Source organism: Leguminivora glycinivorella, chromosome Z (genome assembly GCF_023078275.1).
Source record: "Leguminivora glycinivorella isolate SPB_JAAS2020 chromosome Z, LegGlyc_1.1, whole genome shotgun sequence".
In the NCBI taxonomy this organism is placed as follows: Eukaryota; Metazoa; Arthropoda; class Insecta; order Lepidoptera; family Tortricidae; genus Leguminivora; species Leguminivora glycinivorella.
Genome location: NC_062998.1, coordinates 47,114,516 through 47,141,910, shown reverse-complemented (window position 1 = coordinate 47,141,910; position 27,395 = coordinate 47,114,516). Strand labels below are relative to the sequence as shown.

General features: G+C 37.8%; 1 protein-coding gene across 3 annotated transcripts; it reads left to right on the top strand.

Moving 5' to 3' along the window:
* The first annotated feature begins 357 nt into the window (after nt 1-357).
* Nucleotides 358-26,988, top strand: LOC125240542 (TGF-beta receptor type-1). Of its 3 annotated transcripts, none has more exons than XM_048148445.1 (9): nt 358-674; nt 3,995-4,112; nt 6,399-6,508; nt 9,407-9,649; nt 10,069-10,299; nt 11,103-11,270; nt 12,176-12,348; nt 18,585-18,818; nt 19,188-26,988. In XM_048148445.1, exons 1-9 carry the CDS (start codon nt 575-577, stop codon nt 19,311-19,313), a joined length of 1,503 nt encoding a protein of 500 aa, XP_048004402.1. In that variant the 5' UTR covers nt 358-574; the 3' UTR covers nt 19,314-26,988. The 3 variants fall into 3 exon arrangements, with proteins under 3 accessions (XP_048004402.1, XP_048004399.1, XP_048004400.1); XM_048148442.1 differs by lacking the exon at nt 6,399-6,508 and adding an exon at nt 4,784-4,935; XM_048148443.1 differs by lacking the exon at nt 6,399-6,508 and adding an exon at nt 4,349-4,500.
* Nucleotides 26,989-27,395: the final 407 nt, after the last annotated feature.

The following is a 27,395-nucleotide window of genomic DNA, read 5'->3' as shown; positions in this document are numbered from 1 at the left end:
ACAGAAAGTTTTAGAAAAAAAGATATTTTTTTTACATTTTTCGTTAATTACTAACTAATGGTTGAATTTAGCGAAACAATGAATATGACAAGTATTTAAGTACAGAAAAAGAGCTTTCGTTTAAAAAAAATAAAAATGAAATCGGACCAATACTTCTGGAGTTATGGTCGATTTTTTAAAACTCAATATCCGCCATCTTGGATTGGCGGCCATTTTGTTTAGCTACCATTTTGAGATGGCAATCATGGTTTTTTAACATCCTTATAGGCCTACCTAACTGCTGTAAAAAGGAAACTTAGTACCCCCAAATTATACCGTTTGGCAAAATTAGACCAGCTGGCCCATGGACTAATCAAGGAAATTATTTCACATTGATTTTACGAGTTGTTTTTTTAAATGTATTTTTGTTATTCAATGTGTTGATCCTGCGGAATTCCGTCTTTACGCAAATACTTGAGACAGTGAATGTGTAATAAAATAATATGTCATGTTCCTATTAGACATCAATGGCCGTATTGCTGTTTTGTCGTGCATCAATAATATGTGTTTTGCCGTGTCTGGACAATAGATTGTAATGTTTCAATCAAATAATGTGATCATGCATAACTATCTGTGCCGAAAGTGGTTCCTGCTGCTGTTATTCGTGGTTTATCGCAAGCTGGACCCTGTAGAAGGTAAATGTTTTCGACGCTCTTCAGATCAAAATTATATTCTATAGAGAAGTAGGTATGCTTTTATAGATAGACCACAAGGAGGCTAGGCTAAAGAAATTATGGTCAATCACGGGCGCCGCTGTAAGAAACAAGTTATGAGCTGGTTGTGGCTTTCGCGTGCGTGTGTCTGCCATATGCATCTTTATATTTTAGAGAGCCATCGTGTTCAAAAATAACCTTAAGTCTACGCATAAATTAAGTCAACGAGCATACATATTCTAAGTCAGATCGATTATATACGATACAACCCCTATTTTCATATCATTAATTACTTGTTCAACAAATGTACCTATTGTTTGTTTTGTAAATATAAACGAAGTTGCAACTATTACAGTATTGTAAGATTACATGTAGGTACTATTTTTTGTTTAAGAAACATGAATATTATTACGTTCCAACACTGCAATAAATACATTACTTCATACACAATTATTGCCAGCATTGAGCATGCTTTACTAATATATGCCAGGAACCAGTTTGTAACTTTTGTATTACCCATAATGATACATTCATTAGCTAAAGGTCTCATAAAATTTCAATTATGTTTAATATTTGATTCTGATATTGAACATTTCTTATTTTGTTAGCTATTACCTGAATAGTTGTTTACTATAACTGGTTTAAAAAAAAATTAATAAATGTATTTTTTTTTTGCTCACATCTCTGAGATGCAAAATTTACTTACAAAAACTATTTTGGTATGTTATATTATTGACTGGGCTAAAACATTGCCAATAACCTATAGAATAACCCTTTTGAAAGAATAGATCAAATTAGCAGTAACCCTGTAGAGATTGAGACCAATCTGAAACCGGTACCAAGGTTCTCAGGGCTGAAAAGGATGTATTATGAACATACATGAGGGTTTTAGGTGTGGGAATTATTTACTAACCAAAAGATAAGTTAAAACGGTTAAAACAGACACCATTTTAACATTTCGACTATACATATTTTTATTTGTAATTCAGATACCATAAACCAGGTAAAAATCCACAAATTCATACCTAAAACCACTTCCCGATGTATAATAATGAAGTTACATAAGTATGCAAAATTGTAACGCAATTGAAAATCAGGAAGCGGGACAAATTTAACTCACAATTGATTATCGCTAAGCAACAGTCGAAACTAAACATAAATTGGTGACAAAGCTCTACAAAATAGCTCAGAATTGTTATAACTACACTAATTTGACAACCTGCCTGGCCTAGTGCATAGTGACGCTGCCTGCTAAGCCGCAGTCCCGGGTTCGAATCCCGGTAAGGGCATTTATTTGTGTAAAGAGCACAGATGTTTGTTCCTGAGTCATGGATGTTTTCTATGTATATAAGTATGTATTTATGTATATGTACCCATAGTACAAGCTTTGCTTAAATAGTTTGGGGCTAGGTAGCTTTGCTTAGTTTGGGGTTGATCTGTGTATGGTGTCCCCCAATATTTATTTATTTAATTATAAAAGTCCAAGAAATTTAAACATATTTTTTCCTACTGGAAAATGTATTAAAAATTTTCTTCATCTCAGAAAAATCCTTCACTAAGAAAATTGCGAGTGAATATATCATTTAAACATGATTGTGTGATCAAGATACATGTATTCAGATGCATGCGACCTTGTCAGTGGTAAGACATTCATTTATGCCCGCAGTGCAGACTTGACTGACATACTGACAAGGGCTTTATGTGCCATAACATATGCTATATCATACATATTGTTTCGATGTGGGGCAAGGGCAGATCCAGTGAGGAAGGGGGTCACCTGACTGGGCTGAAGCTAGAACTTCACTATATGACCTTGCCTAGGGTCTGGGAGCAAGAATTTGATCACAAGAGTACAAAGCTTGATCTGCCTATTACAGAGGAGCAGTCTGTTCCTACAACTTGTGGTGGAGTAGCTGCTGTGTATATATTTTATTATGGCAGTTGTGAGTAAAGCCTTTTTGAAACTTTTTAGACAAAATATTTATCCTTGTAACGCCCACCATACAAATTTTTTGCTAAGGGATTTTGATTCTAGGTATACTTGAAATTGAGTTGAGTTTCATTTGTTCGAAAAATTGAAGAAACAAAAGAAATTTTATTCTATTTGTTTACACGAAAGTATAAATTCCTTTGCAACCAAATGTACATCTGATTGTACATTGGGCGGCAAGAGGTTAAATAAGAAACAATAATACTAATTTAAAACTCATTGAAACCAATGTCTAATTGCTTCATGAGAAATGTTATGAACACTAAATTTCTTTTCTATGTATGATATTTGCTATATATTATACTAGCTTTTGCCCGCGGCTTCGCTCGCGTTAGAAAGCGACAAAAAGTAGCCTATGTCACTTTCCATCCCTTCAACTATCTCCACTTAAAAAATCACGTCAATTCGTCTCTCCGTTTTGCCGTGAAAGACGGACAAACAAACAGACCAACACACTTTCCCATTTATAATATTAAGTATGGATTATAGTTCCACTGTAGGTCATTCTTTTGGCTGGTTTTATTTGGTATGAATTCAAGGAAAATTAAATATTGCATGTAGGATTATTCAGTCAGTGCCCTCAATCCACAGAGAACCTCCTATAGAGTAGCAGTCTTGTATATTTTGTTCGCGATACGAGTCACCAGTGCCAGGGGTGCGAGGAGCGGGCGGGGAATGTGTTAAGCGCGCTGTGATTGGCCGTTTCAAGGACGGCGGGCAGTCGCGCCAGGTGAAAGGGACTGTCCCTTTACTGACGCGTATGTGGCCAATGTAAGTTGACCTATGCCGGCTCTGAATAAATTATAAATATGACTTTTATGTGGAATGTAATCACGTCTGTTTTTAAATTTGAGCTTCTTGTTACCTTTCCACACCATTTCACACTACAGGTGGACATCTTTAAGACATCAAAATACCCTTTTTAAATTTTTTTACTGCGAAAAACACGCGCTGCTTTCGGGTCTGTTACTTGGTCGCTACTGATCGGGCACGGCGAGCGCCCGCGCTTATATCAGTGCAAATACTAGGAAGGCTGGCGACCGCGAGTCGTCTTGTAATGGATGTCTATAGGGGTTGGTCTGTGCCTCAATCATAATATTTTACAAGCATCAGCATTAGTTCATTTATTTTTAACCCCTTTTTTACAGTCATCTGCTTATGAAAAGCTAATTCAACAAAATATACTTATATGTATGTTTAGGTTATGAGTAAAGCCATTTATGCATAAAAATTTAAAAAAAATGTTGTAATACGGGAAAGATTGAATTAAAATCCTGTATGTCTAGGTAATGAATTGTTTGAATGTGGTCAGGCTTGAAATGTTACTGCGACACGACGGGGCCCAGCTGCCAGAACGAGACCTGCGAGACGGACGGCTTCTGCTTCGCCTCCACCACGCTCAAGGACGGCGTCGAGAAGTACGAATACCGGTGAGTTGCCACCCCTACCTACCTCTCACTGCTCAACATAGGTTGTGTTATTCCAAATTTATATTGGGTCTCAACTTAAAATCACCATTTTGAATATTATCTTGATCTTAAAGGTACTAATCTAATCAAAATTATTCACAAACATACCATTGGCAATAAATATCAACACAAACCTGCAATTGATAGATGTGGCTTGTGCACTGTGACACGTGTTTAATGTAATGGTTGGCCTATAGCGAGGTGTCCAAAAGCTGTTTTAATGGCTTACCCCCGGACGACCCGCTACCATGCAGGAGTCCAAGTAATTATTGCTGTAAGACCGATCTCTGCAATTCCGATGAGATTTCCAAAGAGCGTATAGCGAGCCAACGCTCCGCCCCTCTCACGGGTAAGCTCCTCCAGGCCGTGTGACTTCTTGGAAAATGCCGATTTTGAGTTTGTTTTGATGTACTATTAGAATCATAATTGCATCGTCATTTCCTATAAGTTTTGTGTTGAGATGCCAATTCTAACATCGCTTCCTGATTAGAACATGTACCTATCTACTAAGTATCCGGGCCGGCCCGTTAGTTTTGAATGATGTGCCGTCTTTAACAAAAACTATTTTCCGAGTGTGCCATGGTTTTCGCTTTAACCTACTAAACATGATTTCTGGCTTCCCCGCGACGCAGCTGTATGGAACGTAAAGCACTGATACCGCCGGAGCACCCCTTCGGTTGCTCCACGACGAAGGCTAAAAATGAGTCCGTGGTGATACAGTGTTGTGACAGTCGTGACATGTGCAATCGCGATATGCGTCCGCAGCTGCAGCCGAAGCCGCCAGGTAGGCAAGCGCCCGTGACGCTACCCGCACCGCTTGCCGGTACACAGTCCCTCCTAACCGTACTCTAGTGAACCGGGCGCCGCCACGCAAGGTCTGCGCTGCGGCCACGCGCCGCTCCTCGACACCCAGCATTCCATATTCGACTTAGGTACATAACCCTTAAGTAACATTGGTATTATAAACCGTGTCATATTAAGACGATACGGTAGGGGTCGATTCTCCATACAAACGCTCTCGACTATTTCCTCCCTGGTTTTTGAAGATAGAGCAATGATTTTTTCAACACAGATTGTTATTATTTTTATCTGTGTCGGACCGTTTTGATTTTTTTGATATTCTGCTTTTTAATGACTAGAGCCAATCAAAAATTTCCAAAAACGGCCTTTTTCATTGTGGCGCAAAAGAAGGTGTGTTACTCAAGATTGGTAACAATTAACCAAAAAAGCTAAACGGTCCGAGATAGATTATTTCATTGTTATTCAGATTCTCAAATTTCGTTCCGATTGAATAAGTTTTGAAGGAGGAAAGAGTCGAGAGCGGAACCTCGATTTTAAAGATTTTTTTGAAATATGTTTTGACTGAGTTGTTCTTAATGGACAATTTTTTTTCGATAAATCTATTAGTTAATAACACTTGTATATTTAACTAAAATTCCCAAGTTGAAAGGGGGGCTCCTTTCCATTTTAGCATTTTCGCTACCGTATCCTCTTAACTTGCTAAGAAAATCGGTTTACACTATATAGTAGCGTAATCGTATGGTAGGATTTATTGATCGTATAGGTCTCATACGGGATTCAATTCAATGTAAAATTACCAGGTCTATTAGATATAGATACCTATACCTATTCAATAGATAATATCGGAGCCGACACCAATATGTCGATCCTAATTTGGATATGTCGGACGGCTCGCTTTTGGCCTTTAGTGATATAGTCCAAGTCGTGCTATTTGTGGAATTCATGCAATTTAAGTAATTTAACGGGATTTAAGCGCTAGACTAGTAACCTAGTTACTTGATGAATTATGACATGTCTTTTGTTGTATACCACGTATAAGCGTTTTGGTGAAACACTGTTAGCTTGTATGTGAGAAATAAATAAAATGAAATGTATTTGTTCAAGGTAATACAAATATTATCATACAAGAATCCTTCAAACCTAAATTTACATATAAGACTTTGGGCGCTTGGATACCACAAGTCATCACTTATCAGCTACTTGATTTTGTATCTGTCTAATTCTGAAATGGAAGTAGACGTAGATTGTAATGTGTAATCCCCGGATTGTAATCGCAGCCGGTGTGTCGACGAGCGCCGCGCCTCCGCAGCCCCGGTGCGAGTGTGCATGGCTAATAGAGTTGTTTTTATTTTTTAATTTCTGTTCTAATTACACTAAATTTCTTCCTCTAGACGACCGGCATTGATCACCCGTTAGACATGTTTCTAATGTTATTGATTTGAATAGATGTTGGGAGCAGGAATCGGTATTCCCGCCCGGGGACTGGCCTATATGGTGTCAAAAGGGCGATGTATTTTGCTGCTCGACGGACCTCTGTAACCGAAGCGACGAGCCAGGTAGGCTCTCATGGGTACAAAAGGGCTCTTGTACTGTCTTGTCCATGTCCCTGAATGTTACATCATTGGGAACAAAATCGATACGGAACAAATTCAAATACGCATGAAATGACGATGCTGAATCGTAATTAAAACCTAAGTACAATCTGTATATGATAAGCGTTGGACGTTCCAAATGAGTTCGTATTCAGACGGTATAAAGGTTTTTGTTACTATTTTATTTGAAGTTTTATATTTAAAGGATGCATATATAACTAGGCATGGAGGGATGTCGACGCCGTCTCGAATGCGAAGGCGACCTCATAGGTATGTCTCGAGCTACCATTACTGGGGCATAACGAACGTGATCATCGCCGGACTTTCTCTTTACTTTAGCATGTTTTTTATACTAATCGCATGCCAATAACTCTAATTCTGTTTAACCTGAGATTGATTTACGAAATAACTTTTTACTACCAAGTTATGGGTTTCATCAAATTTTTCCATTAAATTATTGAGTCGGGAAATTCCGTAGCATTAGCAATAAAAATATCTGTAATTCATGAATCGTATGAAAATAATGGCAATTTGTGCTGCGTCTAGATCCATGCTATTTTGATACGAAAAGTACACGATTCTCAGCAGCTGATTAAATTCGACTGCACCTTGTCATAAACATACCTACTTGTATTATCATTTGCGTGCATCTTTCATTAAATGAAAACTTGCAAATGCTTGATGCAGATTTCTTGGAAATGTTCAAGACGCGCTGTTACTGATACTTATTTTTCAGTCTTCATTAATTTTCATAGGCAAGGATACTTATTTGTGAAATAAGAGTAATTTATGAATGGTAATAAATTGAATATATTTCTTAACATCTTATTGAAAGTCAGCGACCGAGAGCTCGAAGACTATAATAATATAGAGATAACAAATAGTTTCCCTGAGACTGAAACCAAGAAATGGAAATCAAAAAACCATTTATTATGATATACCTACGTAAATACTGTAGATACCGATTAATCTTTTAAATATTCGTAAAATGTGTAGATTTAGATATGCGGATACCATAATGGTTGAAAATATAATTCTAAGCCGGTATCCAACACTAACTTATAGAATGTTGTTGGGGTCCTAAAAAAAATCAGTCGGGAGAGGTCATCTACTTTAGCGCGTCAGTGGTAGTAGGTCATCTACTTTAGCGCGATAAGGTCATCAAAAGTAAGGTCAGCTGAGGTAAATGGTGTAAATCTTCTTTAAACAGAACATTCAACAATTGTTGCAACCCACTATGCTCAAAGTATTATAACGTTCAACGTCGTTGGCTTTAACTCTTGATTGGGCATAAGGAGTATATTTCCCAACCTATATAACTTTATCTGTCTTTGACAGATTTCAAAATTGTCAAAATTTTGATATCCTGAAATATTCATGCCCAATTAAGGGTTAATTTATACGTTGTGTTAAAAAGACGTATTAACACCAAACACCAGGTTTACCTTAGGCGACTTACTACTTTTATAAATATAGGACTGGGGCCCGTTTCTCGAAAGGTACAAGCCTTGTATTACAAGTGCGCGAACTGTCAAATCGTATGGATTGTCATGGAAACACACTTGTAATACAAGGCTTGTACTTTTCGAGAAACGGACCACTGCAGGTACATTACTTACATACAGCACTCAACAGTCATCTATATGTATTCCTGAAGACATTTTGGTCATGGTAATCGGTTTCAAAATTATTGTGCATGATGTTCATAGTTGCTTCGTTTTGTTTGTATGTGCTTCGCATTTTGGTGGGCATTATTGTGTATACTATTTATTATAAAATGATAAAATTTTCACGACATGGAGTGCTTGGACGTATTGCAACAATAATTATAATTTCTTTCTAGTGCAGAAAAGGTAATGATTTTTTTTTATCTTTTGCTTGAACTTTTTAAATATTTAACTAAAATATTTGAGTGTGTACTAAAAATTGGGTTTCTGATTTAAGTCTCTCTTAATTTTTAAAGGATTAGGGACTGTTCAAAATCCATCTTAAATTTTAATCCGAGGAATAATTCTAATAATAGAAACCTCCGGTTAACCTTTATTGTAGGTAATATTTAGTTGCTGTTTGTGAAATTAATAATTAACCTCTGATAACATTGTATATTACAATAATTAATGCATATGAATTGATACTAAACTAATTAGTGATTAAGTATTATTTTTCATATTTTAATTAAACATAGGTATCATGTTGATAGGGCATTGTACTTATATAGGTGTATACTTAAACTTTTTGCAGACCACCATAAAACAAATTAATATTAGAGAAAAATTGAAAAACAGGACTGAATTTCTTTTCTTACAAAATCAAACAATCATTATTTCATTCCTTTTGATACTGATTAAAGATATTTTTTTATTAGGATTTTGAACCCTAAAAGGATAGTACAATATTCCTAGGATCTCATTGACCGAGAGTACTCGAAGTAATTGCGGCGGAGACGGGCCACTTACTCGTACGGTCGCGTTCCGGCAGCATTAGAACAACGACTTCCCCTCTGACTAACGTGCAATCAGCTAGTTCCTACTTTTACCATAAAATCACCATGGAACCAAAATGATCTTGATACTTTTTGCTCACTAATATTATTTACGAAAGAAATAACTTTGACTAAACAAGCAACAATATTGATGTAGGCATAAATCTCGACTCGCATAACCTTAACTCTAATTAACTCAATTGCTTGATAAACTTGCTACTTATTTCTGCTTTAAACGACACCGTCTTTAAGAAAACCTGGTTTTTAGTATGTCATACCGCAAAATAAATCCAAATGTTCCAATAATCTCAATTGAATTGAGCATGCATGCACTATGGAACATTGTGATAGCCCCGAATAACACTTTATTCTCCCAAAAGACACAACGCCGACCGCGGCGGCATGGCAAGTGGTGCCCTGGATTATTGGCCTCATGGTCCTGGGCATATGCGCCGCCATAAGCTTCTGGTGGGCCAAGCGGTCCCGCAAGATGCTCAAGAGGGGCCTGGGCTCCAGGCCGCTGTTCCCTGCCGAGGACTCGCTGTGCGAACCGAGACACCCGATACTGGGAACGGCCACAATCAGAGATATGATTGAGTTGACGACCTCTGGCTCTGGATCAGGTGAGTCTATTGTGTAATCAAGGATTCACACAGGCTTTTAGGGCATTCCAGGAAAATGACACTATTCTTTGATACTTGTGTATGTTCTGTTATATAACAGACGATTATCTACAGACTGTTATGATAGTTGCCAAAGGCGTCATGTCCTACTTTAGACCTTTTTGTGGAAAATGTGGAAGACAATCTTGTAGCTCTAAAATAAAAACTGTCAGAGTACCTGTGATTGAGTCAGAGTACCCGTGATATTATGTCCGGTTAAGGCCATGCATTTTGATCCTCAGCTAAAATTGTAATTTTTTAATGTACATGTATGTGTTTAGACTGTCACAAGCAAGAAAGATCAATCAAGACTGTGTAACTTTGTAACTGATATCTGTATTTTGTCAGTTTGACAACACTAACAGAATTCGATTATCTAGGTCTCCCATTACTGGTGCAACGTTCCATCGCCCGCCAGATCCAACTAGTGGACATCATAGGCAAGGGCCGTTTCGGCGAGGTGTGGCGCGGCCGCTGGCGGGGCGAGAATGTCGCCGTCAAGATATTCTCCTCGCGCGAGGAGTGCTCCTGGTTCCGCGAGGCAGAGATATACCAGACTGTCATGTTGCGCCATGAGAACATACTCGGGTTCATCGCCGCTGATAATAAAGGTAACGTCGCCACATGATAAAACTTTCTTACTCCGTCCATATCCAGCTCGTGGACATCATAGGCAAGGGCCGTTTCGGCACAGAATATATAATAGTACAAGTACAGAAGGCTCACTCCTTTGATGTTCACAAAACGCCGCCATTCTAAATTCTTACCTACAGTAACAAACGGACCGCACGCGTGCAGACGACATTGAATTCTATTGCGCTGCGCGAAGGTCGTCGCCACTGAACGGGCCGCGAACTCGCGGCCGCCGGCATGTACTTGTAGCGGGGCGAAAGGATCGCGGAGTGAGCCGCCCCTGGTTTCGGTCAGGTGTGGCGGGGCGACGTCGCCGTCAAGATATTTCCTCGTCATTCTGCGTCATGAGAACATTCTAGGGTTCATCGCAGCTGATAATAAAGGTAAGGCACCCTGAGAAATAGGCAGACAGCAATATTTTGATTTCCAGCTGCACTTTATATCCCGCTGGAAACACTTTTGACAATGACTTAATTTATTAAGTCTTAGGATTGTAATAGGATCATTTCATTCATAATATGTAATTGTCATTGTTGTATTATTGTTTCATTTATTAAATTTCCTCTGATATTAACACGGAAGTATAGTACTAGTATAATGCTATTTTATTACTCAATGCTACTGTAGGTATTGTAAACTTTCCTTGAATGCGAGTAGTGTCATATGTTATAAAATAATAATAACTTATATTAACCTTCAAAAGTCGTTCGATCAAACATTCAAATAAAAATGTCAATGAAGAAGAAGTAATGATATCAATGGCTCGACTTTATTTGTCCAGACAACGGCACATGGACACAACTGTGGCTGATCACGGACTACCACGAGAACGGCTCGCTGTTCGACTTCCTGACGGCGCGCACCATCGACTCGGCCACGCTCGTCAAAATGGCGCTTAGCGTCGCCACAGGCCTGGCGCATCTGCACATGGACATCGTTGGCACTAAAGGTGACAGTACTCGATACTAAAGCCTGACCACAAATGTATGACTATTGTCAAGAGGGCGCTGTTATTCTGATGTATGCGGTGACAGTTCAGTATAGTATGAACAAAATAGTTCTAATAAAATTCCGCGACATGGCGAGTAGTCATATATATATATATATATAATGTCGGAGAATGACCAAAATGCGATTTAAGATACGTTTTATGACGCAATATTTGACAAATAGAGCAAACAAGGGTTTTACAACTTTGTACAACCTGGCTGGTATTCGACTGAGTTCTGCCAAAACGTCACAGAGGACGCTACTGTCTAAAAGAATAGAATTGAAAAACAGATGATGAACAGATGATTGGAGGCTACCGATCGAGCTGCAGGCAAAATGGTTGAGGAGTGCTGGCGTTGTTGGAGATTCTTCGGTCTAATCCGGCAGTTTGCTCGAAATAATAGGCGGGATGTAATCTATAACGTGTTTTAATGTGTAATCGATTTTGTGAAGTAAATTCTGTGATATGGACATGGTATTTCATTGAAAAGCCTTCATAAACAACTACAACGGGTCCTGACAACGGTTCTAGTATGATACGCCCACGATCCGACATCGAAAGAATATTGTAAAACCCTTGTTTGCTCTATTTGTCAAATATAGCGTCATAAAACGTATCTTAAACCGCATTTTGGTCATTCTCCGACATATATATATCTTGTCAGCTTATAGACATGACGCCATCGACGACATCATTGATTGTCACTATTGTTAGTAACTTTTACTTTAACAAGTCCGTCTAAATCGTTGCATGGTCACTTTATTGGTGAAGTCATTAATTTTGCAGTTTGATACAGAAATTTAAATAATTTGTCAATACAACGTAGTTACTATATTTTTTATAACCTTCTATTCTATGCACAGGCAAGCCAGCGATCGCCCACCGTGATCTCAAATCGAAGAACATCCTAGTGAAGAGCAACCTCACCTGTGTGATCGGAGACCTGGGGTTGGCGGTGCGACACAACGTATCTAGTGACTCAGTGGACGTGCCGTCGACTAACCGCGTCGGCACCAAGAGATACATGGCGCCTGAGGTAAGGAATACACAGTAGATGATTGTAGGATCTTCTTGTCACAATAGGATCTACTTATAGTCGCTCAAGAACGTTCTAGTAAAGAGCAACCTCACCTGTGTGATCGGAGACCTGGGGTTGGCGGTGCGACACAGCGTGTCCAGCGATTGCCGTGTGATGACGTGCCGTTGACCAACCGCGTCGGCACCAAGAGATACATGGCGCCTCAGGTCAGCATACTCGTATAAAAAACAAGACAAAATGGTTGTAGGATGTAGGTAATCACTTTGAAATTGGGTCTATATAGTCGTTCTACATTTGAAAAAACTGGTGTATCTTACACATTTTCACGTGAAGTCCATTTCGATCATTAATATCAAATATGTATGAAAGATACGAAGTTTATAATGGCTGCAGGCTGACTTTATCCAAATCAATACAAAAATAGTCCGCTTAATTAGCATATAGCGACGGATGTTTTATTTTATAACAGCACTACATTTGATATGCCATTAACGTACGAGCGTATATTTTTTCCAGACCTCACTATTAAATAAATACCGAAGTGATACTAAACTATTCACTTTGTCCTTCTTCAATCACACCATGCTAAGTAGCGATATTGTCACTCCCGTCGATGCGTGTTGTTTTAAACAACAAACTTCTGACTGGACTTGACAAACTTGTGACTGACTTGCACAGGCGAGGTACCAAAATCGCTGCCAACTTACTTAGGTATTACCAGTGCTCGGACACTGTCCCGTTCGGGTGATACGTAGCAGTTGATGAACATCTTGACGTCCCTATGCGTGCGCTACCACAGATATAAGCTAATGACTTGTTTTTTGACAACCCTCACAATCCTGAATATAAATAGTCGAAAGTGATAGTGCCATGCCTATGAAATCGACAATGCGATTCGACCAAGAACCGCTGTCAAACTTCGGTTTTGTAGGAAGTGTTCTTTCTGTACTGTAGTATTATTATTTATTCTGTAGTAATTGTTTACGTATGGGAATATCCAGTGCTATCACGCACGCAACGTAGCTGATATGTCCCCCGCGTTACCTATCAAGCTGCTTATCACTTTAATGAGATGACTGATTAGATACTGATACCCCACCCACACGATTGCGGTACAGATTTACTGTATAGATGGATCATTAACGCATATTTCGTGCGTTCCATGAATTTATCCCGTTCAAACTAGAATTTTAAGATATCTTTCTGTGAAAAAAGGCCAAAAATATATACTCAGAAAAATTGCCTTGGATTTCAAATACAGCTAAAACAGTTCTCAATGTTCTCATACAGATAGGTAAATAAATAAATAAATATTATAGGACATTTTTACACAGATTGACTGAGTCCCACGGTAAAACCACGATAAAATTAAACTCTTTTGTACGGACAAGCGCAACTGGTATACGTATTAACTAAGGCTCAGGGTTGTATTTTTATAGTATAGGTGGTGTAGGGTACAATACAACTCATGGGTTCTAAAAAAACACTTAATTAACGGTGTTTGGGGACAAAAATGTGGCACACATTCTTACGTTTAAAGTTACTGCCAGTAAAATAGGGAACAATCCAAATTATTTTCTTGAATATTTTTTGTTTCTATATTAGACGCGGTAGGTCTACACCAGGGGTCGGCTTTAAGTCCTTATTTGTTCCTCCTGGTTATGGATGCTCTGACATCGGACATACAGGAGGAAGCACCCTGGTGTATGCTGTTCGCCGATGACATTGTTCTTGTTGGGGAAAATGCACTTGAGGTCCAGAGCAGACTGGGAAAATGGCAAGAAAGACTGGAAAGTGTGGGACTGAAAATCAGTAGAACCAAAACTGAACATATGTTCTGCGATTTCGGTGGTCTATCCAGTTTTTCCCCTATTGCCTAAGATGGTGTATACCTACCAGTCTGCTCCGACTTCCGGTACCTTGGGTCATTATTCCAAAATGACGGAAGCATCGACCGTGACGTGAAAAATAGAATAAATGCGGGATGGATGAAATGGCGACAGGTCTCAGGGACAACATGCGATCGACGGATGCCCCTTAAACTTAAGGGGAAAATCTACAAGACGATTGTGAGGCCTGTTGTATTGTATGGATCTGAATGCTGGGCGACAAAGGTGGAGGATGAAAGGAGAGTGCACGTAGCGGAAATGAGAATGTTGAGATGGATGTGTGGAGTGACCAGAATGGATCGGATCAGGAATGAGTATATTAGGGGAAGTTTGAAAGTTGCGCCTATAACGGAAAAGATGAGTGGCAGGTTGACGTGGTTCGGTCATGTAATGAGGAGGGATGAATGTCATATAGGCAAAAGAATGTTGGAGATGAAGGTTGATGGATGGAGAGGGAGGGGTAAACCCAAACAACGCTGGATGGATTGTGTGAAAGAGGATATGAGGAAGAAAGATGTGAGTGTTGAGATGACGAAAAATAGAGGAGAATGGAAGAGGAAGACGTGTTGTACCGACCCCATATAACGTGGGATAAGGGTAGGAGGAAGAAGAAGATATTAGACGTGTAAGCTGAAGCCCGGGTTCGACCACCGCTGGATTTGGTCGCTTTTTCTTTCGCAGTGTAAGGTATCTATTTCAGTTTACTGCCAACGGTTTAGATTGACATGTCATCCAAAACGCGCTATGCGAACTCTGGTGGAGGTGATCTTTTAATTTCACATATTCTAATAGCTCATGTTTCGTATCTCTCTGATAACATAGAATTCTCATTCGGGGTGAATGTCAACACCTGCCTGGGTATTAAAACGCACTAAGTAGCGTACAACTTTCGTTCCAATTGCGACGGTATGGGTGTGAAATTAAAGTCCGTTAAAGATTGACGTTACAAATGAAAAGGTTACGAACAAAACATTTTATCAAATTAACATATCTATAATCTAAATAATCCAAGTGGAAGAATGACAAACTGGTAAGGGCTGTGTAGCATCGTATGATTCCATTGAAATGAAATCGGTTGTCCATATTCTTCTACACGTAATAAATTGTCTGTATTCTGTTGTTTCTTCATGAATGATTTAGATGAAATTTGGTATGGAGATGTTAAAGTTTCAAGATCTCACGTTTAATTTTGTAGTTTGTCCTTAGACAAAGGATAGTTTTTATCAACCATTATTATTTCACACGACACAAAAGAAATAGCAGATGGAAAAATCTTAATCAGAACACGAATGCCGATAAACGGATCGTTGATATTTTTGTTATATTTCACTGAAAAACAATCTTGGTAAAGTGGGTAAGGAAGTTATAGTTATAAGTTAATTCAGTTATATCACCATACACTAGAAACAAAGACATATGTAATAGACAGATAAAGTCTAAAGCGTACCTCAGAACCATAAAGAAAAAGGTACGGTGGCCTAGACGGCGTTACACCTTTGGGGAACGCTCAGCTTCATGGCGCTAATATTTATATTTGGCATTTTAACACATAATCAAATTAAGAATATGGGCTAAATTATCAAAAGTGAGGTTCAAAAATTTTAAGCCTGTGTCGATAGATGGCAGTCTATCTATGCACTATGATTACACATTTTACTTTGACAGTAACTCTCTATAATACTCGATCCTCTTTGACTAGAAATAAAAGTGTTAGGAAGAACTTAGGTCACATTAGGTCAAATTTGAAGGACTCTTTTGCGGTTACGTGGAAAAAGGTACTTTTAATCAAAGTGTACAGATTGACCCTATAGTAACAGTTGAATGATTCAACTTGAATCTCTATGAATTACAAAAATCACTTCTGACAATACTCGAGGCTCATGATTCGCTTGCCCTTATCCAAAGAGGATCGAGTATTATAGAGAATGACTGTCAAAGTAAAATTTGTAATCACAGTGCATAGACTGCCATCTCTCGATACCGGCTTAAAACTTTTGAACCTCAGTTTTGACAATTTGGCCCATATTCTTAGCTTGATATGTTTTACAATGTCAAATATTAATATTAGCGCCATCTAGCCGAGCGTACCCCAAAGGTGTATCGCCATCTAGCTTACCGTACCTTATTCTGTATGGTTTTGGGGTACGTTTTTTTCTTAGAATTTATCGGTCTTTACGAAGTTATATAGGTCTTTGCCTTATCCCAGTCACTGGGGGTCGGCGTAGCACGTCTTCCTCTTCCATACATACATATATATATATATATATATACATAAACGAATATTCTATTCTATTCTATATACATCTCAATACAATAGGAAACTTGACTGTACTTAAAATAAAATATTTTATACCACATGCACGAAATAAAGCATCAGATAATTATAAGAGAAATATGGACAAAAGTTATTTTTACTATATTTAATAAGTCAGGTAGAAATATATAAAGTAACTGAGTTAACCGTGACGTCACTCAACACGATTTCATATTAATTCCATATTATAAAGTCGTTAAAATTAGTTTTTACAGTTCTTAAAAAGAAGCTGATTTGACTAGGAGGCAAGTAGCCTATACCTATTAGGCTAAACATTAAAAAATACATGTAAAAAAACATATCCTTTACTGTTGACAAATTGATACGGCTTTCACTTGTACCGTCTACAAAATATCGATTATTTGTTAGTCACATTACGTATCACAATTAAGATAAAGACAACATGGTGAAAAAACGAATAACTCTCGTTAGTCTAAATTCAATCTTATTTGAATGTTACGTAAGAGTGAAGTGACGTGTGAGGTTTTATCGTTGTTCGGGTTGTAATCGTTCTGTTTATCATCTCGGCGCATCGTATCTTCCATTACGCGTTGTTGTTCGGGAACTAATGATTGAATGTCTCGTAGTTTATCAATCAGCCAATCAGCTTCGATTAGTGACTATACTGCTACTTATTTGTAAATTAACCCTTGCGTATACATTTAACGAGTTAACTTAAATAACAACTTGCATACATAAACTTATGTTTGTATTCCCAAACGGGGTAGACATAGCACATGAAAATGCTCTAGTTTCAGTGCCATTCTTGGCAATTAGGGGGTCAAAAGAAAACGAAATTATGATAAGATACTGCAGTGAACGGTTGCCAGCCCATCGCCCACACCACAATGGAACCCGTATCCCACAGTGGACTTCTACAACACCCACAGGAGGAAAGGGGGTCGTGAAATTCATATCCCGTCACCACACGGGAGACAATAAGAAAATAAACCTGATTTATGAACAAAATCGCCTTTCCCTAGTTTTGATTGTCGATATTTTGATACATGGAGGTCGCTATTTTGATGGGGACGATATGTATATGTACCTAAGTCATCATCAAAATAACGGCCTCGAAGACAGGACACTTATTTCTCTATCTAAAGAAAAGCGTAAAATTTCGTGCACGCCGCTACGAGCGACAATAAAGCACTATTCAGATCGCATGTCAACAGCTCTTTGGCTCGGACGACTAACGACCACCATCGGAGAACTTCACTGTCTTTCAAAAATCTTCAGAAAACGTCTTTGTAGACTGTATAGTTGAGGTCACAAACATCTTTTTTATCCCTCACGCCAGGAAAATAAAAATAAAATTCAGCTTCGGATACACAACGTATGATATGATAATCCTTCCAGTAATGTTGACATCGAGATCGGCGATATTATTTATAGAAATAAAATCGAATCGTTCAGTTTTTTTTTAAGAATAGTTTATTATGTAAAAAAGACTGGTTAACATGGGCCTAAATTATCCCGCGGCTCCACTCTAGGCTAAATTATAAATCACTTTCTGGCTTTTTATAATTATTGTAATTTTACCTTGACGACACCCGCGACGCATTTATTAACCCTTAGACTGTCAAACACGACCTCAGTGCACCCCAACCAAGGTCATCACGATCACACACCACGGTAAATAGGTGACCGTCAAACGGCAAAGTAATACTACATACAATTTAAGTAGGGTACTAGACTCCTATCGAATTTGGCACAATAAATGATTGTCTTCTGTAGTATTTGACATAAAAAACAATATTTATAGATTTTGGGTATTAAAAGTGTATGATGACTACGTATTTTCGATTAAAAATGTGTGTATTTTTTTTAAATTTTGGCCACTGATAACGCTGTCAGCGATGTAGTGACGACATCGAATTCGAACTCACCTCATGTCAAAATAATCACTTTTAAGTACTAGCCTATTGCGAACGCTAAATTGGGTAACAGACGGGATAGTACAACCGACCCTAAACTAAAACTTAAAACTTGTGTAAGTCACTCACTCACTCTTATCTATTTCGTTTCAGGTGTTAGACGAAACAATGGACACGCGCCAGTTCGACCCGTACAAACGCTCGGACGTGTATTCGTTCGGTCTGGTGGTGTGGGAGATGGCGCGGCGATGCGGCGCGCTGCCCGACGAGTACCAGCCGCCGTACCACGACTGCGTGCCGCCGGACCCCGCGCTCGAGGACATGAGGAGGGTCGTGTGCCTGGAGCGCAGGCGGCCGAGCGTGCCCAACCGGTGGCACTCGGACCCGGTATCTATCATTTTTGTACCCTGTGTAAAGTAACAGCTACCAGTACCACAATTGGACCCCACAGTCGTAAAGAGTGAAACAACTCACCCTGTCAACTGACGGAACTCAAACCCGGCAATAAAACAGTACTGTCATCTCGCAACATTATCATCTGGAGTGTGCGTAATTACAAATATGTTAGAAAAATTCAGAAGAGCTTGAGAATGAGAACCTTTCCTTCTAAAGCATTTTATCTGTATATAGACGCGTCGGCACGTCGTAAGTAATACACGTTAATAAAATTCAGTAAAGATAAATCAAAAAGTACACCACGGGCTAAGTATTACCGACCTTTACAGCAACCGCTTTACTCCTCTATTCTCTCTCCAGATCCTCTCGTCAATCTCGAAGGTGATGAAGGAGTGCTGGTACCAGAACCCGGCCGCGCGGCTTACGGCGCTGCGCATCAAGAAGACGCTCGCCAACATCGGCGCGGGCGACCTCGGCAAGATGTAGGCCAACCTCACGCCGATTGGACGGCCCTTGGTCAGGTCTGTTACTATATAACCACCCCGTCACTGCTTCACGATTGTTGCTATGCCAACATTGATTTATACTAGAAGAAACAACCCTTTCAGCCCGGCCACGATATTGGTCTAAGGCGACAGTGTCGGCCATAGGTTGGGTTGGGTACACAGCGAAGGACCTTTCGGTCACCCGTGTGGCCGCGCAACTTTCGTAGACCCAACTAACTTGTATTATAAGTCACTGTTGGCCGGTTGTCAATGTGGACTGCATTTGATTGACAAGTGAAGTAAACTTTTGCGGAGAGTGACTTGCGCTAGTTACAGAAGGTGTAGCAAGAAACTTTAAAACCAAATCTGGTGTACATGAAAAAATAATGGTTTTATTTGTAAAACTGATGCTTTCCTCTTGATGTTATATTTCGTTTATTTCATTCGCACCAGCTTTGCCTATTTATGAACATATAAAGTAAAAATGCTGTGCGTTTCCAACTAAAATAACTACACCTAGGTTACTTACGCGGTGGTTATAATGCGCCAATTGTATAAAGATAGTAGAATATTAGCAGCGCTGTGCGAATTTTAAAAGTGTCATGAATTAACTTTTCGTGGCGCTTTTTCAATGTGTACGACTGAATAGTAGAAACGAGTCATGTAGTAGTAAGGAAAAGGAACGCTTGGCGTATTGCGTTGGGGTTCTGGTTATAAGATATCGTGCGGTAGAGTTCTCGGTACAACATTACAATTCTAAATTTGACTTTAATTTGCTCTAATTATTGACTATATGAAACTTTATTCAATATAAAATTTCTGTTAAATGTCCCAAATATGGCAAACTGTATTGTTATTTTGATCCTGCGCGATTTTGTCTGGCTTGGCGATGGCAATAGTTTTTTAACCGACTTCCAAATCTCAAAGGAAGTAGGTTATCAATTCGTCTATGTTTTTTTTCTTATTACACTTAAATATGAAATGAGATAAGTACCAGATCTCTATTGCATCAAAGAGTTCAATCGGTTGAAAGTTATGTTTTGATTAAGACCGGACGCACGCGGAATCGAAATATACTATCGATTATAACGATAGCTGCGTATCGAGACGTTTTAACTCTAGATGTTTCTATGTCCTAGATGTATTTGAAGGTATTCATGTACCTGATGTGTGTTTGCGTGCGTCTGTCTTGCTGTCGGCCCACGATACACCTTGCAGTCATCTAGTATTGGCTAGTGTTTGTATTTGTACATTATTTGTGACGTAGATAATATCAGAGACGTTAGATGGATAAGTCATGCGCGTCATAAGAGATAAAATACATGTTTAATGTTTCTAAATGTCGTGTAACCGATGAAGATTAGATCTTTTGATCAATACTTCGAGCTTCTCACTGCATTGAGTCCAAGGAGACCCGAACGGCAAAGTGTATCGTGTGACGTGAACCCAGTTCGGCTCCGCCGAATTGTCCTGACCCCTACCTCTTAGATTTATATTATTAAATATAATAATATCAGAAAGGCGCATTTAATAAATACGTTATACGGACTTCATGTAGTGATATTATTTTGTTACCAAGAACGTAGTTTTTATTTGTTAAGGCTATCCTGTTTGATCGTAATCTTTGTGAAAAGCTTTTTTGTTAATTTCCTGTGATATTTGACTTCGCAGATAGTGTGTTGTTTCCGAGTGTATCTAATAAGTAGGAATCTACGTAACGCGTCGAGTCGAGAAGGAGAAGGGTAAATGAATGAAGGATTGTAAAGTATACTTTTAAGGCGACATACTAATTAGTATGAATATTTACTATCTACAACCATTATAGTAACTACGTCGACTTGGCGCGTTATGTCTGTGCCCGTTCTGTATCCGTGTTTGTTGCCACGAGTGGTAATTTTTGCTTTCCAGCAATAAAAGAGTCACACGAACTAGCCGTGAAAATGCCGCACCTTCGATTTTTATTAAAATGAGATGAAACTTAGGGGCAGTAAGCCGTTTCCGTGTCGATAGGTTTGGGTAAACTCTAGCTCTGTAGCTTACTGACATAAGCAAGCGAAAATTACTACTCGTAATACATTTCATTTGAAATGAAATTCTATACCAGATCTATTGCTGCGTTATGCCAGGGTGAACGGAGCGTCACCATTAAGCGGGTTTACAATTGATCTCTTTAATACTAAGTTTAAACACCTGAATTAGTATAATAGTACGAGTATACTCGTAATTGACAAAATCCAAATGTTCAAAAAGTATGTTCGTGTTTTATGAAGTCAATAATGATCTCTAGCTGTATCAGTTAAAAACTATTCGATTATAGTGATCTTAATATAAAACACGTTGAAAATCATTGACAGCGTTAGTGCTAAGAAAATAACGTTTGCAGTACAGATGGTATTTTTTTTACGCACTAGTGCGAGAAGTGGTTCATTATATGTCTGGTCGAAACTTCGGTGAGCCATCTGTACTGAAAAACGTCGTACGATATGCGTGCGAAAAGGAAATTCGAAAAGAGTGGCGATGAATTAAAACACGACCGAAGGGAGTGTTTGAAATCAACACGAGTTTGATTTTCAGTTCGAGCTTTTTTACGCACTTGTATCGTAATGTACTATTTCAGTACAGATGGTGCTTTTTACCCGCAATAGTGCGCAAAGTGCTCGAAACTTGAAACGCTCATCTGTACTGAAAAACGTCGTACGCGTTTGAAAAGGAAATTCCAACTTTTTCTGTTATTTATTACACTTGGTAGAAATATAACGTATTGGACAGAAACAATATGTATTGAAAAGAGGTGACTTCTGCCCGCTGTCGACGCTCCCTTCAGCCTCGTAGTCTCGCACTCTATTCGATGCAAGAGCGTTTTCAAACTAGAAATATATATCGAACACAACTTGAAACTATACAAAGCAAACAAAGTGTAAAGCCAGAAATACGCTGACGAGACCTAGCCTGGTGACACTAGAGACGAACAAATCAAATGAAAAACTAAACATTAAAAAAATGATCTCATAGGCAGCTACGTAAAAATAATAATAAAGCTGAATAAAAAAAAAAGAACAAAAGAATTACATACTTATTTAGGTTATTTAGGCTTTGATTTGAGTAATCATTTCGGTAACAATGCAACAATACGCTAAGTTGGGACTGATCTGATGATGCAGTCGGAAATATGGTGCAAAAGAAATTCTAGAGGGTAAAACAATGTTATTTATTTTATAGGCTTATCGTATTTTTTAGAAGTTTGAGTAAGAGGCTTAGACCGTATAAGATACTATCACGGAGTAGGTAACACCAATGGAACGTTTAGAAAGAAAGATATATAAGTACATAATGTATGTACACATAACGTTAGGCGATTTTTTCATAATTATTTGTTTAGCATCAAAATACAGTTGGATATGAATATAACAACCTAGAATCACTATTTTAGATATTCGGTAAGGTATGTAGTTTGGCGAGAATGATATTATATTAGTGGTGATTGGCTGACAGATACATTGGGTATCTGTAAGCAGGGAGGGAGGGGGAGGGGGGGTGTACCGAAGAAAAATAATGATGGTTAAGCTTGATTTTGTAATGTACAGTCGTACTACTTATCTCAATTGATAAAAATTTGGTATACGTTTTTTCTTTCCCCCTGAAATTATTTAGTCACCATTTTACTTTGTCTTCCAATTGTGATTATATAAAAATCCCTTGTTATATATATTTTTATATGGAACGAAGAGGGTGAAGCGGGGAAGCCGCGTAATCGGTATTATCGGCGTGGTGCTATTGCTTTCGAAGCAAATGTTGTCTAGTAGTGTCTCAATGTATGTAACAAATTTAGTGATATTTCTTTTTATTTTAAGCGAGATCTTAAAGAGGTAGTGTACTCTAGAACCAATGTTAGGAGGGTCGTGTAGGTAGATAGTTTGACATTAGACGTAGCTAGCGGAGGACAAAATATTGATAAATTCATTAAATTATTATAAAGTTATATTTTTCTGATAAGTTTCAAGAAATCTTTGTCCCAATAACGTGCTAGTTTCCAACAATGCGATATTCGTCTAAAACTCTTCTTGCCGTTTTAATTGCAATTAAATGCAAACTCAACATAAGTGGCATCCTCAGTAAAAGGTTACAGTACTTTTTGCCAGTATACATTGTTCGACAAGTAAACATAGTATTTGCGAAACGCTCCTGCTCGAGTTCGGTGCATTTTAAATTGTTGAAATGACAAATTGTCCTCGTAAGCTTCTATCGACTATGTTCAGTCTATATTCTATTATACTGCGTGTAAACCACTCCAATGTTAAACGTTCACGTTTCGATAAAATACAGTATCATACATTTGCAATAAGTAAAAGTTTCTCTTTAGAGTTGGTACTAAAATTCTTATAAAAAAATAACGCCCGTTTACACACATACTGATATTTTAAGGACTCCTGAAAAGGTAACAAAAAGTTTTAACATTAGACGGATTACATGTTTTATAGTCTATAAAGATTTATTTTGTAATTTAGATCCCAGTTAGAGTAAGAGGTGAGAGATCAAAACTAATTTAGCAAAGCACGTATTTTGATAGGTACTTATTCCAAATAATATTCTTATAAACATTTGGAATAGGTATACGGCCGCGTGGAGATCTGCCGTACCGTGCTCTTTTTACATTTATGTCCTAATATGGTGCATTTACTGTCATATGTAGTAGGTAATATGATAAATATACCATCATAAACGCACTTAATTTCTTCAAACTTGTAGAATAAAGAAAAAAAAGATAAGGTTACTCTCATGCCTTTGGTAGACTTTTAGAAAAATGATTCGGCCTAACTAATACTTTCTTTAGTGAGAGTACTAAACTCCAGTCATTTATAAAAAATTGACTTACTCAAAAACTACCGAAATAATGTAAATGGTTCTTTCAAAACCTGGCTCGTTGGTGACAGCATAAAAATATATCTTTGAATAGGTTTCTGAATATTACATAGACATGCTTGCATAAATGTGGTATGTTACATACACATGGTACGGTATGGTATGGTAGGTTTACACGCGGCCATAGAGGCAGCCCTCTTTATACGATCTAATAAACGCGTAAGATTTTGTAAGCACGTAGATTTCGTACATAATGCATAACTTGTACATTTTGTAGTAGACATTGAGATAATTTATTTTTTGTTTTATTTTTTTATTGATGCCGTTGTGGCGGATATGCTTTTAACGCGTAACGGTGCGGCCTGTTGTATAAAGACTATAAAGTATGGTTAAAGTAACCAAACAGGCATAAGAGAAGAACAACTTACATCACTCAGATGAACGCCATAAACCACCTATTGCATTCTGATCCCCGGGTGGGATATGTGTTTGCATTTTTTCAATACTACAGGAACTGCGTTATTTTCATAAGTTATTGTTTTTTTTTATTATATATCGGAAGGTTTTTTCATATGCGTTTCCCGTAAGACGTTAAACATACTTAAAATAAGTACGCTAAACTATTGTTTTTGCATTTGCTAAGAGTTTTACGGAAAATGTTATACTGCTGCCCACCTTTGTTTATTTATTTTTAATTTTATGTTACTTTATTCATTTTATCCATATTCTTGAAACGCGTATGAAATTGCTCCGAATAATCGTATTTTGGAATAGTAAGGAGAAAAGTGATTTGTTTTAAAGTTCACTTCTGTATAAATAGTTGTTAATTTGAGATTTTGTTTTACTTTTAAATATGCTAAGGATTCGAGTGCACCTCGAGCAGGCACAGTGAAAAGAAAATGACAATAATATGTTCTTTGATTGCCATTTTCATTTTTCTGTGATATTCAGTAACTGAAAAACTTGTGAATGGCCGCTATAGACTGATACAATAAACAGACATGCTTCCTCATGCCCATGCATGCAGCCAATAATCCTATTCAAGAAAAGTTGTCAGAATGAGCACACCACTGGTTTTCAGCGTTCAGAATCAAAGATTTTTCGAACATTCATCATGTGACTGTTGAACTAAATGACGCTACACAGAACCATGTACGTTAACGATTTAGGAATCACCATCCTCTGAATGAAAAATGACGTTCGAATCAATGAAAATGTTTTTGGAAATCGTGGTTACTTGTAATTTTAATCTTTGCGGCTTTGGCATCTGTTATACCAATGATACACGAAACTTGGTGACAATATCTAGTGTAATCAGAACTTTTTAGGGCCACTTGCACCAACGAAAATGGAGGGTTAACCCACCATTTTATATGGAATTTGACAGATGACAGCCCACTAACCCGAGTTGAATGTTTGGTGCAAGTGGGCCTTAGTTATACAATAAATCGTTCTCAGTGTCTTCCCCTTTTGTATTAAATATAATTAAATAACTAATAATTATTAAGTTGCAAGTGTTAAATACCAGTTTACCTCTAAATAGTAGAGTTCGATTTCAATGTATTATTATGTAGACCACGTGTAGTACTGTGTGACATTATCGTACCTAAAACTACTAAAAGCAATACAGCATGGACCATGATGTCAAACTTATATGTGTTGGTGTTTCCAAAAACTTCCATTTTTTATATTTTTATAATGTAATATTAATTTTAGTATTCATTACATGGTTTGATATGGTAATTATGTTGCTAATGCTTAATTTCGACATAGCGTAGCTAAGTGTTACTAATAATTACGATTAATGGGAAAAAGGATAGCTATCTATTTCTAATAGATGGCGCTTAATATGAAAAAGAATGTCCGATATAATGTCTATTGGATGAAAAAAAATGTCCAATGGAATGGGAACGTTGAAAAATTTAAAATAGTTCCCGTTTTGAACCATTAATACCAATAAGTAATACTATTTTTGTATCCTTTATTTAACTCAAGTATAGCTGCTATTTTTAATAATCAAATGCCTTATTAAATTATTACCTACTATTATTCAATAGATGATGCAGGCATCTAAATCTGTTAGGGTTTAAGGTAGAGGTGTAGAGACATTGAGAATGAGGTAGAACAGTTTCGGGAATTCCTATAGCTACAAAAAGTTAACTGGATTTTATGATAAAGTTAAATATACCTAGCTTCATTAATGGTCTGTAGCACGTCATTTGCGTTCGATTGCTATTTATAACAGTTGTTAGCAGATGTACTAACGTCGTAAACCTGCATGATATAAGATATATTTTTGATCACCTGACTTTGCTCGTTCCTAGCGTTGTGTTTGACCTCACACGGCACACAGGCCTGTCGCTGAGATGTTATGATGCCCGTTGGTGGCCCGTTTGCATGGTTTCGTGGATGAAAGCATCTGTTTATATGATCATTTAAGATTGTCGGCCTTGTTGGTTTTACAGTTAGTGTAGAATAAAGTTAAGTACTGACTAACAGCGTAATATAGACATCGACCACTAAAACCTTTTAAAAACATTGTAAATATTACCGCTGGCGATGTGAGCCTCAAACTATGAAACTCATACGATCCGCTAATAAATAGTAATATGATAACAACTCTTAGGTTTCGCGTCGCCAGTTGATAATATGTATAACAAAGCTACAAAATAATACCGACTGAAAATTGTCCATATTAAATAACATGTAGCGAACCCGTGTAAAGACTCCTCACTCATGCTCAGTTTTGTATAAGGTGGTACCTAATGCCGAGATCTACTGTGTGTCTAATCGTTCGATGTTGACCTGTATGTATACATATTAAAGAATAATATGACTGTTATGAAATAATGTGACACAATGAGGGTCTCTGGATTTCTTAAGCAGGCAGCTACCTGACCTAAAGCTAAGACCTGGACTAAATGCGTCTCGTTCAATTCTATGCTATCATAATTGTAATATATTTCATTTATAAAATATTTTAGACGCCTTTTCTCCACCAGACGCAAATGACCTTACATTGATGACTCAAAAACGTGCTCAAGTAGCGCCTTCACAAATCTATGGACCATCATTGGCTTCCACCGATTGCAGAAACCATGTACTATGTACTTTTATTGTCGTTTATAACTATAATTTATAAGAGATAAAATTATTTAAGATGCTAGACTTAATGGTAAAGTTCAAATTTTTAAACAATGTACAATCATCAAACGATTTGTTT

What these genes read in the sequence shown, in the direction of transcription:
- LOC125240542 (XM_048148442.1), top strand. Translation starts at nt 575, where the DNA reads ATGTTTCAATCAAATAATGTGATCATGCATAACTATCTGTGCCGAAAG. An exon ending in CAAGCTGGACCCTGTAGAAG is followed by an intron (nt 675 to 3,994) that starts GTAAATGTTTTC and finishes GAATGTGGTCAG; the next exon opens with GCTTGAAATGTTACTGCGAC. An exon ending in GGACATCGTTGGCACTAAAG is followed by an intron (nt 11,271 to 12,175) that starts GTGACAGTACTC and finishes TTCTATGCACAG; the next exon opens with GCAAGCCAGCGATCGCCCAC.